General features: G+C 44.0%; 1 protein-coding gene across 1 annotated transcript in view; it reads left to right on the top strand.

The window, feature by feature from the left end:
* The window catches only part of ptpn13 (protein tyrosine phosphatase non-receptor type 13), a 147444-nt gene that overhangs the window by 108060 nt on the left and 24969 nt on the right, over nucleotides 1–14415 (top strand). The window contains 7 exon segments of the mRNA XM_036587727.1: nucleotides 1–55; nucleotides 1674–1733; nucleotides 2883–2972; nucleotides 7630–7737; nucleotides 8656–8787; nucleotides 9098–9558; nucleotides 11582–11710. The exon segment at nucleotides 1–55 is cut by the window's left edge and continues 52 nt beyond it. Coding sequence (XP_036443620.1) covers nucleotides 1–55; nucleotides 1674–1733; nucleotides 2883–2972; nucleotides 7630–7737; nucleotides 8656–8787; nucleotides 9098–9558; nucleotides 11582–11710 — 1035 coding nt within the window.

Genomic DNA, 14415 nt, shown 5'->3' with positions numbered 1-14415 from the left:
AAGAAGGAGTCCGACTCTTCGTCCTGCGAGGAGACCGGTCAGGCGTACGTCATAGGTCAGCATGGGAGATGTTTGTTTTTAAATATATACATGTGAAAGTGAGATTGGGAATGAGAGAGGGCCGCCACGATCATCAGATTTTAGCTGACGAATAATTAGCATATAAATAATTGTGAGTAAATTTAATGGCCCTTTTTGTTCATCATATGTAGCAATTAAAGAACGAGCCCAAAGCAGTAACACTGACGTGGTGGTGGTGTGTTAGTGTGTGTTGTGCTGGTGCGAGTGGATCAGACACAGTATTGCTGCTGGAGTTTTTAAACACTGTGTCCACTCCCTGAGGTGTTTAAAAACTCCAGCAGCACTGCTGTGTCTGATCCACTCGTACCAGCACAACACACACTAACACACCACCACCACCTCAGTGTTACTGCAGTGCTGAGAATGATCCACCACCCAAATAGTACCTGCTCTGTGAGGGTCCATGGGGGTCCTGACCACTGAAGAACAGGGTAAAAGGGGGCTAACAAAGTATCAGAGAAACAGATGGACTACAGTCTGTAACTGTAGAACTACAAAGTGCACCTATATAGTAAGTGGAGCTGATAAAATGGACAATGAGTGTAGAAACAAGGAGGTGGTCAGAATGTTATGCCTGATCGGTGTAATTACTCAAAATTCACGTTCTGACTGTAGCAGTAAAATGTGTGTGAAATCTAACGACTGATTGCAGTCAGCTTAAATAAGTGTGATCATCTCACATGAATCGTGTTTAGGTAATTATGTCATAATTGCGACAGGCCTGCTATGAGCAAGATGCAATATGAATCAAACAGCTTCTTGTTTTTAATATGAAATTCAACATGAAAATATAACCATCTGTTGTAAACATGCCCGCTGTCCTCAAACAGAAGTAATAATAATAATAATAAGTTTCGTTTATATCGCGCCTTTCACAGGCCCAAGGTCGCTTTACATCACAAAGAGGAATAAAAACACAATATAGTGTCCAGTTTAAAGCCCAGAAAACCCCCTTCTGATGATGCATCTTGAAGGTGGGCGGAGCTTTTGAAAAGCTACAAAGGCTTTTGGGTTGTTTTTCCGTTATCTGGCTAATACAGAAAAAAGCCTGATCGCTAACGTGTTTGTTAGCTTCCACAGCAGTGCCTTAGTTGTGGGGGGATGGTTGTTTGACACATTTGCATAATGCATGCTGGGTATTGTAGTAAGAGAACATTAATGGAGTTGAAAGGCGATGAAGCTGACGGTGCATTAGAATATTAAATCACATGATGAATAACAGGGTAAGTGTTAGTTTTAGGCCGCAGTGCACTTTTAATATAATTATTATATTAAACGTCTCTGACATCAAAACAATCCAATGTGATTACAGATTGTAAGGGAATGATCATGAAATCTCAAATTTCACCATGATCAGATTCCTTTGGTGTGATTCAGAATGATTAAAATGTGGCAAGGAGCCGTTTAGTGGAATATAGACACAGATATATATTAATAATTATCTCCTAATTTTAAAATAAAGTGTAATTACACTCAAATTTGTGTATGTTTTTCTGTAATATTGTAACAAGTTGTTATGAATTAGATCATTACAGTTTTGATGCTGTTGTTTATCTTCTGTAGTTTCGTTATGCCCCCCCCCTCTCTCTCAGGTGTGAGCATGCTCAGTTCTGGCCTGTCCTCCACTCCGGCCTCCTCTGTGGGGATCAGTGGTAAGTTCAGTGTGTTTGTATTAGTGTATCAGTGAGGACGTTTGGATCTCTGAGCTGCTCAGAGAAGAGTTAACTGTGTGTTACAGCGTCAGTATAATTAATACACTGTATTAATATAATATAATAATAAAGATTAGATTAGAGTGATCTGAGATTCTCCTCCTTCTTTCTTTCTTTCTTTCTTTCTTTCTTTCTTTCCTCTCTCCTTCGTCTCTGTCTTGGCTCCAGTTTAAGATCTCTGATCTTCTCTGCTGTGTCTAATCTGTTAAGAGCTGATCTGTAGTTTTGCCCGGTGTGTAAATTATTTATTTATTTATTTATTTATGCTGTTTTAAAATGTATCTTAATATTTCCTCTCTTTCATTTTTCAGCATTCTTCGTCTTTATCTTGCTGTCTCTCTTTTCTTTCATTTTCTTTTTTTGTTACTTCCTTTAATTTTTTCTTTTCTTCTGTCTTGTTTTCCTTTTTTTCTCTAATCTGCCTTGTGGTCATCCCCTCTTTTTCTTTAATTTTTCCTATTTTTCTTTTCTTCTTTCTTGCTGCCACTTCTTTTTTCCACGATTTCTTTCTCCTCTCTTTTACTTTCATCTTTTCTATCCTCTTTTCCTTTCATTTATTTATTTATTTATTTATTTATTTATGTAATCATTTCTTCTTGCTGTCTTATTTTTTCCTCCCTGTCTATATTTCAGTGTTGTCTTTCTTTTGTGTGTCTTCTTGCTCTCTCTCTTTTTTTTCCACTTTCCAGTTTTTGGAGTTCACCCTTTCGTTCTTTCTGTCTTTCTTTTCTTACATTTTCTTTCTTTTTTTTACTTTCTTTTATGTTTTCTTTTTCTTTTTCTTTATTCTGTTCTGTTGCTGCCTCTCTTTTCTTTTTCCATTTATCTTTCTTGCTTTTTCCTTTCTTGTTTTTAGCGTAGCGCTGGTGGCTACGCTGGGCCACAGCTAATGCTGAGTTATCCTCCAGCTGAGAGTGTTGATGGGAAATCTGAGAGCACAAACCTACAGTAACGTACAGCATCAGGGACTGAACACGGGAGCGCTAGTGAAAGAGAGGAGAAACGGGAGTAGGGAGCGGTGAGGTCATGGGGGAGTGTTTATTTTCTTTATTCATTTATTTATGGTCACTCTGTGGTTCCCTCTCTCAGACTCCCTGAAGAAGAAGCTGAACGCCTTGCCTCCCCCTGAGCGAGAGATTAAGGCTGTCAATCTGAAGAAGGATGTGAAGTACGGACTGGGTGAGTGACTCACACTGGAACACCTTCAGAGCAGCAGCCTGTCAGGACGTGGGATCGTACGAGCATCACCTATACACACACACATACACACACACACCTACACACACACACACACACACACACACCTACACACACACACACACACACACACCTACACACACACACACCTACACACACACACACACACACACACACCTACACACACACACACACACACACACACACACACACACACCTATACACACACACACACACTCACACACACACACACACACACACCTACACACACACACACACACACACACACACCTACACACACACACCTACACACACACCTACACACACACACACACACCTACACACACACACACCTACACACACACACACCTACACACACACCTACACACACACACACCTACACACACACACACACACACACACACCTACACACACACACCTACACACACACACCTACACACACACCTACACACACACACACACACCTACACACACACACACCTACACACACACACACCTACACACACACCTACACACACACACACCTACACACACACACACCTACACACACACACCTACACACACACACACACACCTACACACACACACCTACACACACACACACACACCTACCTACACACACACACACCTACACACACACACACCTACACACACACACCTACACACACACACACCTACACCCACACACCTACACACACACACCTACACACACACCTACACACACACACACCTACACCCACACACCTACACACACACACACACACCTACACACACACACCTACACACACACACACACACACACACACCTACACACACACACCTACACACACACACACACCTACACACACACACCTACACACACACACACACACACCTACACACACACACCTACACACACACACACATCTACACACACACACACATCTACACACACACACACCTACACACACACACACCTACACACACACCTACACACACACACACCTACACACACACACCTACACACACACCTACACACCCACACCTACACACCCACACCTACACCTACACACACACCTACACACACACACACCTACACACACACACACCTACACACACACACCTACACACACACACACACACCTACACACACACCTACACACACACACCTACACACACACACACCTACACACACACCTACACACACACACACCTACACACACACACCTACACACACACACACACCTACACACACACACCTACACACACACACACACACACCTACACACACACACACACACACCTACACACACACACACACACACATATACATATGTATTCATATATATGAATCTGTACTGGCTCAGCAGGCTTCGTACTGACGCCTCCTGCTTAGACTTCAACAATCAACGTTTGTGATGTCATTTGTGGGCGGTGTCTCTCTCTCTCTCTCTCTCTCTCTCTCTCTCTCTCTCTCTCTCTCTCTCTCTCTCTCTCTCTCTTTCTGGCAGCCCACAGCAATCAGTCCTCTGAAATTTAAAAGCTATTAATTTCACACAAACTAAGAGGGAACCGACTATTTAGTTATAATGATAAGTTACACATACAAACAGCAGAGCCCTTTTTGGTGCTATATAGAACCCTTTTCAAAAAGGTTCCATATAAAACCATATACAGCAGATTCTCCATCAGTCAGAAGAACTCTTTCACCATGCAGAGAACCATTTACACATGCAAATGGTTCTTTGAGTGTTCCTGGTTGTGTGTAGAACCGTTGTCTTTACTAAAGAACCCTTGAAGGACCATCTTTTTGGGTGTGCTTTTATATAAGTAATGCTGCTGCAGTAAATTAGCTCCTATAATTGGCTGAACTCAGAGCTGCTGCTCGAATTGACGTCACAGTAGTGAAGACAAGGCTAACAGCTAAAATGGAGCTTGATTTGACCCAGTTCCTTAATCCTCAAGTTTGTGACCAGAATTGACCCACAGGGCCGTGGGCTGCACCCTTTGGTGGTCCTTGGGCTAGTACCAAAGGGGGCCAGTGGGCAAGTAATGGCACTTTGTCATTAAATACAAAAATAATTGACACAAAATGCCCCTCAAATATGTTAGAAGTGCACTGTACTTAATTTGCCTCCCTTCTGTTGTTATTTTATGTTCACTGGTATGTTTCGCACATTGGGGGGGGGGCGGCACCCAAACATAGCTGTTAAAAAATTTCCAAAAGTGATTTTTTTAAAAAAAGGTTGACTTTTGTTTTCCTGCGGGCCTTCACGCTTTCTAGTGATAAGCAGGTGGGCCTTGAAATGGAGCAGGTTGAGAACCCTGCTCTACACAGAACACAACGGAACTTAAATGTGGCATTTTCTGCAGAGGAACCTCAGTGAGACGAAAATAATGGAAAAAATGAATCATGGAGCTTTTGTTAAAACTGTAAAACAACTGGATAGTTTAGTTGCTCCTGATATGATGGGCTGTGTTCTTCTCTTTTTATATGGATTTTTTTCATTTTCCTGAAATGGTTTAAACACACACACACACACACACACACACACACACACACACACACACCTATACACACACACACACACCTATACACACACACACACACACACACACGCTCTCAGTCTGGCAGGAATAACAGGAGCTGCTTTGAGACAGCGGTCTGGCAGCCTCAGTGTTCACACTGTGATTAATGACTCTGCTGATCTGAGAGCAGCTGAGCTGTTAGAGCTTTGACTCTGGAGGGGAGAAGGTCTCTGGGGTGGAGATGATTGGGAGCAGGAGGGCGTTTAAGGGGTTTAATTAAGAGTGAAAAGACGTTCCAGATTAATAAGCTACTGTAAAGTATCCTTTATACTCGCCCCTTTCAAACGACGTAGCCCTCACTGCCCACAGACTTCCATGCATCCTTTACATTGGCATGGATGTTAAGCAGTACATCCACTAGAGGGCAGTGCAGAGTAAAGGTCTCAGCAGTGTGTTCGTGTTTGCAAAATCACCGTGTAGCTTTAGAATAGATGTAAACAAACAAATACGTGGTAAACAGTAACAAGATTTTCTGGTTTTGGAAAAAAAAACGTTGAGTTGTTATCTAGTTTGAAGAGCAAAGTTCCAGATTCCCCCTGGACGCCCCGGGATTTATTAAATTCCAACACATTTTATTTAACTTAATCAATATTGTTTGGATGATAACTACAAATAATACTGGGCTTCCTCAAGGGGAGCTTTGGAAATGGTTAAATGGACATAAACACATGTAAAGTACAGTCCTTATTATATTAATATTATTTTCTGAACAAAATAGTGCTGACCGTCCAAATAAATTATTTTATAATTTATTCATTAGTTTATTAATTATTCAATTATTTTAGAATTCTATAATAATTAATTATTCAATTATTTTAGAATTCTCTTTTTAATTTTGTCAGGTGACTAAACTCCAGTGTGCACTACTATATGTGCATGTGTGTGCGTGTGTGTGTGTGTGTGTGTGTGGGTGTGTGTGGGTGTGTGTGGGTGTGTGTGGGTGTGTGTGTGTGGGTGCGTGTGTGTGTGTGGGTGTGTGTGTGTGTGTGGGTGTGCGTGGGTGTGTGTGGGTGGGTGTGGGTGTGCGTGGGTGTGCGTGTGTGTGGGTGGGTGTGGGTGTGCGTGGGTGCGCGTGGGTGTGTGTGGGTGTGTGTGCGTGGGTGTGCGTGGGTGTGTGTGGGTGTGTGTGGGTGTGTGCGTGGGTGTGCGTGGGTGTGTGTGGGTGTGTGTGTGTGCGCGTGTGTGTGCGTGGGTGTGTGTGGGTGTGTGTGGGTGTGTGTGCGCGTGTGTGTGGGTGTGTGTGTGTGTGGTGTGTGTGTGGGTGTGTGTGGGTGTGTGTGTGTGTGTGTGCGCGTGGGTGTGTGTGGGTGTGTGTGTGCGTGGGTGTGTGTGGGTGTGTGTGCGTGTGGGTGTGTGTGTGCGTGTGTGGGTGTGTGTGTGCGTGTGGGTGTGTGTGGGTGTGTGTGTGCGTGTGTGGGTGTGTGTGCGTGTGTGGGTGGGTGTGGGTGTGTGTGGGTGTGTGTGTGTGTGTATATATATCACACTTTTACTAAACCTTAGCATTGCACCATGCAGGTCACTTGGGGTCTTCTTAGTGATGCAGTACCCTGGCCCCTCTTTCATAAAAGCATGTCAAAATAAAAGTCCTGTGTTTTTGTTTATGCCGCTGCACATTTGAGAAGGATGCGCTTTTAAAGTTGCTTCATTTTGCAGCACGGTTTTCAAACATAAGATCATGCCAAACTATTTTATTTAGAATTTTAGAACTGAATTACCTTTTTGAGAGTTTACGGCTGCATCAGCTGACTTTTTTAGACTTTTGGAAGTAAAAAAGAAACTAAAATGAATTTTATTTGGATGCGTTGAAAATTGTTTCACATAAAAGAGGTTGAATAATTTGATAAATGTACATGTATTATTTATTTTTGGGAATAATAATAATAATAAAAATGCATGTTACACATACGTATTGCACATTACAGTGACTGTGCTTATAGCACACACAGTCACACAGCAGCTTTGCAGGAGTAAGAAGAGGTGTACAAGCTTTGTGGTGTGAGTCTCTGTGTGTGACGGCGTTGTGCGTTGTGTGTTGTGTGTTTTTCTCCAGGCTTTCAGATCAGCGGAGGAGAGAACTCGGGCCGGATGGACCTGGGCACCATCATCAGCTCCATCACTCCGGGGGGGCCTGCTGACATTGACGGTTCTCTGAAACCAGGTTTGGGTTCAGGCTTGTTTGTAAATCGGTGCTTCCTGAAGTCGCTCTGCTCATTTCAGTCTTTTCCCAGAACTGCCCCGTGACTGTGATTGGTCCTAATCACCACCTCGTTAGTTCTGAGACCTCCCCCTGACTGTGATTGGTCCTAATCACCACCTCGTTAGTTCTGAGACCTCCCCCTGACTGTGATTGGTCCTAATCACCACCTCGTTAGTTCTGAGACCTCCCCCTGACTGTGATTGGTCCTAATCACCATCTCGTTAGTTCTGAGACCTCCCCCTGACTGTGATTGGTCCTAATCACCACCTCGTTAGTTCTGAGACCTCCCCCTGACTGTGATTGGTCCTAATCACCATCTCGTTAGTTCTGAGACCTCCCCCTGACTGTGATTGGTCCTAATCACCATCTCGTTAGTTCTGAGACCTCCCCCTGACTGTGATTGGTCCTAATCACCATCTCCTATGTTCTGAGACCTCCCCCTGACTGTGATTGGTCCTAATCACCACCTTGTTAGTTCTGAGACCTCCCCCTGACTGTGATTGGTCCTAATCACCATCTCCTGTGTTCTGAGATTAAATTGTCTTAAATTCATCGTTTCATTTTAGGATATGAGTGTAAAGAGTTTTTAAATGGTTTTATTATCCTACTTAGCCCAAGAATGTCTGCGGACACCACTTCAGCTCAGGAGGGGCTTGTTAATTAGCTGATTAGTTTCATGAATTAGAGGGAGAAAACACCAGAATATGCGTGGCAGGGCTCCCCCAGGGCCAGGAACATTAACTGATTACATTATGACTGCTTCAGCCTGCTGTGCACCTGCATGGTGCCCTCTAGTGGTACATGAGAAAACCCTAGCTGACATCCTTTAAAAATCCGGAGCACTGAGAGTCAGACCTCTCTCCTGTGTCGTGGCTTTAGGTGATAGACTGCTCAGTGTGAATGATGTCAGTCTGGAAGGTGTTCCTCACGAGGAAGCCGTAGAGATCCTGCAGAGTGCTCCAGATGATGTCACCCTGGTGGTGTCCCAGCCCAGAGAGAGGCTGTTCCCAGGTAACAGCAGCAAACTGTTCATGTAAAGATGCTCATTGTTCACTTTATTAGAAACACACACCTTGTACTTCTACTAACTGGCCACTTTATTAGAAACACCCGCCTTGTACTTCCACTCACTGGCCACTTTATAAGAAACACCCGCCTTGTACTTCCACTCACTGGCCACTTTATAAGAAACACCCGCCTTGTACTTCCACTCACTGGCCACTTTATTAGAAACACCCACCTTGTACAGCTTGTCTGATATTCTGATCTGAACATTAACTCATCTCTGTATTTCTGTATTGGACCCGTGTGTCTCTTGTAGACTCTCCGTCGGATTTCTCTCTCTACAAAACCCCGCCCCCTCAGGCCTCGGCCGCAACCAGAGAGGAAGTAGAAGTGGATTCTTCCTCTGAGGAGCAGACGGGCTCCCCCAGCCCTCCTCCTCCCTCCTCCAGTAGGAACGGGGTCTCCCAGGCCGCCCCTGCGGGTCGCCGGCAGGAGAGCCTCAGCTCGCAGGACTCCAAAAGCGACAGATCCAGCCTCTCACAGACTCATCTCAACGGCTTCCACCGAAACGCTCCAGATGAGGTTACGGCTCCGGCGCAGTCCACCACCCCTGACCACGAGTCTACGGTCGACGCTACCCCACCGGCCCTGCCGCCGAAAACCCGCAAAGCCAAAAGCCCAGAAGCGCCTAAAGAGCGGGAGCACTCGGACAGAGGAGACTCGGACATGGACGAGGACACGTACTCGAGCAGCCACGAAACGCAAAAGTCCAAAAAGGTACCGTCAGACGTCATAATGATCTGAACTGACTGAGCTCTGCAGGTTTACAGCTGCTGTCTTGTTTCTTTGAAGGACACCTGCTCTTAATCTCTCATGTCTTTTTGCCCTGTTTGCTTTTAAAGAGATTTCTGTGTTACAAATGATCAATAAATGTTTGATAGCTTTGAATTACGATGCAGTGATGAGTCTGGAGAAGTTTACTGGGTGGATATTTAAAGGCATTAAAAGGGAGTGAGTGAGATGTAAACAGAGAGATTCAGAGTGGTTTGGTGTGAAGTGGTTCAGACGTCTTTACAGTGGTGGTGATAGGAACCAGGGGTCGCCATGACTACAACACAGATATAGACATTTTATTTACTATCCAGAACCACCAGTGAACCTACACGAGTCTTCTGAGTTTATATGGAATGTTGATGATGGAAAATAGTGGAAAATCTGAAATAATAAGTTTTCTTTGGGGACTATTTTGCCTCACAGCGCCCTGCATGTATCCCTCCACCATGAATGGAGTTTAAGTTCTCAAAACTATCATAAAACAGTGTCTCAGTCATCAGGCAGTGAATTCATAACCATTTCATGTAGGAACTTTCTGTGAGGGAGCTTTTAGAGGTGGACGTCTGGTTCCTATCACCACCACTGTGAACAGTTCTGACTCGGTAAGTTTATCTAGAACAGAGTGTTTCACACCAAACCACTCTGATTACATCTTAATCACTTAATTATGCAGGAATTTTAAAATTTTAATTTCCCTTTAAGCCTAGTCCTGGACTATACAGTGTTTTCAATGGCATTTCTTTTTTAAAGCTAATGTGCAGTTTAAGACTAGGCTTAAGTCTTAGACATCATATACATCATTCCTGCTGTGTTGTCATTGCATAGTGTATATATAAAAGGATGGTTTGGCGGTAAATCAAATTACCGCAATTTCCCACTTAGCCCAGATGCAGTCAGGTGTCCAAATTTCGCTTCTTTAGTTTAGAGCTCGAGCTCTGAGGTTGAAGTTGATTAGCACTAGAAGTCAATAGTCACCCAAATGTTTTCTGTAAATGCGTCCCCAGAACTTTTCTCATCCAGCTCGAACCTTATTGAGCTCTAAATTAAAGTGTTGCAGGATGGAACACGTGATCAGATCTGATGTGTGTGTCCAGATATCACCAGTCTATCTGCGTGGGTTGCCGTGGTAACGCGTTGGTGTCAGTAACTACGTAGCTACGCTGGTGATGTGGATTTCAAGCATGGATGCAGGAGAGATGGAGGAGCATCATCTCCCCTCCAAACTCCTCAGAACTCTCATCATCATCATGAATCTTTGGAGCTCTTCTTCAATCCCAGCACTTCATCACTCTGGATTCGACTCATCGCTGTTTGTCGTGTTGGGAGTGACGAAAAAGACACTTTGAAATCCGTTTTGAGCGTCCAGAGCGTCCAGACTGAGACACATCTGTAGAAATCTGATTGGAGTCGCATTTCAAACTGCGTCCAAAAATGTCCAGACTAATAAAAATCAAACCTAATCAAATCAGTCTGAACACACCATAAGAGCCATAAAAACCACATCTGCGAATCTGTGTCTTGTAAGTACCTGGATGGAGTTTGAGTTTTTCAGGATGCATTTACTGAAAAGATTTGGGTGACTATTGACTTCTATTGTTAAGCAGCATCAGCCTTGCACCGAGCACGTCTCAGCTGATCTCAGTCTGGGATGAATGGGAAATTCTTTGAATCAGATTTTGTTGCCAAACTATTCCTTTGACAGTTTGCCATTTGTAAGCGACCAGCTGCTCTGGATTTTCTGATGTTTTCAACTCTGTAATCCCCAAAACCTGCATGTTCAGTGATTGACAGACTAACTGCCTGTTGTTTTGACTTGCAGTCGCGTTGTGATTGCAGTTCATTAGTGCATGACACTAACAGAGCCTCAGCTGACTGTAGAATGCCTTTTCTTAATCCATAACCTCTTGACCGCTGCATGCCGGAGGCTGCCTGGCCGTTTATTTACGCCGCTTTTCTCTGTTTGCAGGAGATATCACCCAACTCCGTCACGGACACATTAACTGGTAGTGACCCAGAAGTCAATAGTCTCCAACCTGGAGATCTATATGACGTTGAGCTGTCGAAAAAAGACGGCAGTCTGGGCATTAGTGTCACGGTACTGTTCGGAAAGGTTTTCACTCTCTCTCTTTTTTCTCCCCCTTTCCCCTTTACTCATCGCTGTGTGTGTGTTTGTTTTCCCTCCCTGTAGCCCGCGCTGCTCCTCGCTTGGCTTCAGTTTTGGGAAAGTAGATTTTGCCTCTCTTTGCATGCAGAATTTTACAGGCTTTTCGAATTGAACCTCCACACGGTAAAATCGAAGCACAGTAGGTACAGTACAGCGTTCGGCTGGGCTGCTGAGATCCGACCCACGGAGTTCAGTTACAACCCTAATCAAACACATACCTGAGTCTAATATTCACAAGATCACGAAGGCTTTGATTATTGGAATCAGGTATGTCATACAGGGCTGTCACATTCATTGAGTAATAGGGGTGGGGAAAAATCGATGCAGCATATTATCACGATATTTTGCATGGCGATATTGTATCGATATACAGATGCTGAGTATCAGTGCTTTATTATATGAATTGCAAATATGAATTAAACTTTTTAATACTAGAAAAATCAGTTGCTTTTTCAGTCCAGTAGATGGTGCTGAGTTTTCTTCTGGTGAGGTCAGTGGAGGAAGTTGGAGGCGCTGAAGAATGAAATCAGAAATGCGTTTAAGTCCGCATTGATATCAAACATCTGGACTTATTTTGAATTTTTTAACAAGAAAGGGACAGACGATGTGGATATGACGCATGCGGATTGCAAGGAGTGTCGTATGAAATTATACAACAGTTAGTTCCGGCCACGCAAGCTGATTGGTTGAGAAGCGTTCTAACTGTGCTGTTATTTCACCATAACATCACAGGTTTTTCACAAACACTGTATCACTCCACTGAGACGCCGTTGCTAAGCAACGACTTACCATTACCATTCGCCAAACTAAATGGGCTGTAAGATGCTTTACAGACTGGCTGGAACAAAACAACATTAATACTGATCTGGCAAAAACTGACAAAACTGAGCTGAACTTGATATTGTGGCAGTTTTATGGCTCAGTCTGATTTGGTCAGACTCTGAAGATCAGACTACACGTTTGGCGAATGGTGTTGGGTTCATTTCTGGCTGATTCCAGGTTGTTCAGCTGTTCTTCTGTCACAGCTGCCGACTGAAAAGTTGCTCAGTGGTGATGACACTTTGGGAATTTAGTGTAAGGAGCTGGAGAACGAACTGCCGGCTGTGCAGCGAGTGGGCGGAGCTCGTTACTCTGACGTAGCAACAAGCTGCTCGTTAAGGAACTATAATTTGGTGAAGGAACTGCGAACATTAAAACATATTAAACGCCGCGTTCACGGCCCAGTTTATTAATTTATTACTGTATATTTATTTCTTACTCGCCTTCGGCTCGTGCTTGCAACTAAATCACAGCCGTGATGTTATTCTGCGATACGCGCTCCCTCTCGTGTTTTACTGCTTAAGTAAAATACTCTGGGAATACTACAGAAATGAGAGCTCACCTCACACACCCCCATCCAGAGATAGTGTTTATGAATGACGGCAAAGCCAAAGTTAAATTGGCTCCCACAAAAAACCAGCCAACACTGGACACAGCTGGCTTACAAAGATACCTTCCAATTGTGAGCGAGCTCAGAAAATGACACCATCCATCACCTGCTTCATGTGCGTCTACACAACGTTGTGGAAAACGCAGGTTATGTTACCTGCTCAGGACGCTGGAGTCCAGGTACGAGACTCACCAACACAGCCGAACTCAAACTCTACAAAGAAGTAAAGCTTAAGGTGGAGGAATCCTTGAGTGCAGAAGAAAGGATTGCATGAACTTGCGTGGACGTGTGAATATAACAGCACAGAGGACTGACCAGTTCTCCAAACTGGAGCAGTGCACGAATATGCTGTATCGATTTCCCCCCAGCTCTGCTGAGTAATACAAACAGATCAGTTTGTCAGGTAAATGGAACATTTATGGTGTTTTTATGACAGTGTTGGTCCGTCTGTCTGCCTAACAGTCCCATTTTAAACATGATTGCAGTGAGATGAACAAACTGAAAAAGTTAATAAATCACAGTATAGATATATATATATATACACACCGGTCAGGCGTAACATTATGACCACCTCCTTGTTTCTACACTCATTGTCCATTTTATCAGCTCCACTTACTATATAGGTGCACTTTGTAGTTCTACAGTTACAGACTGTAGTCCATCTGTTTCTCTGATACTTTGTTAGCCCCCTTTTACCCTGTTCTTCAGTGGTCAGGACCCCCATGGACCCTCACAGAGCAGGTACTACTTGGGTGGTGGATCATTCTCAGCACTGCAGTAACACTGACGTGGTGGTGGTGTGTTAGTGTGTGTTGTGCTGGTCTGAGTGGATCAGACACAGCAGTGCTGCTGGAGTTTTAAACACTGTGTCCACTCACTGTCCACTCTATTAGACACTCCTACCTTGTCGGTCCACCTTGTAGGCGTAAAGTCAGAGACGATAGCTCATCTGCTGCTGCACAGTTTGTGTTGGTCATCCTCTAGTCCTTCATCAGTGGTCACAGGACGCTGCCCACAGGACGCTGTTGGCTGGATATTTCTGGTTGGTGGACTATTCTCAGTCCAGCAATGACACTGAGGTGTTTAAAAACTCCAGCAGCTCTGCTGTGTCTGATCCACTCAGACCAGCACAACACACCACCACCACGTCAGTGTTGTGATTTTCTTAAACCAGACCAAGAATTTGAGCTTACATGTTTCTGAAGCA

The sequence above is a fragment of the Colossoma macropomum genome, unplaced genomic scaffold (genome assembly GCF_904425465.1).
Source record: "Colossoma macropomum unplaced genomic scaffold, Colossoma_macropomum, whole genome shotgun sequence".
NCBI lineage: Eukaryota > Metazoa > Chordata > Actinopteri > Characiformes > Serrasalmidae > Colossoma > Colossoma macropomum.
The sequence above is the reverse complement of the archived record's forward strand: the minus strand, read 5'-3'. Positions and strand labels throughout refer to the sequence as shown.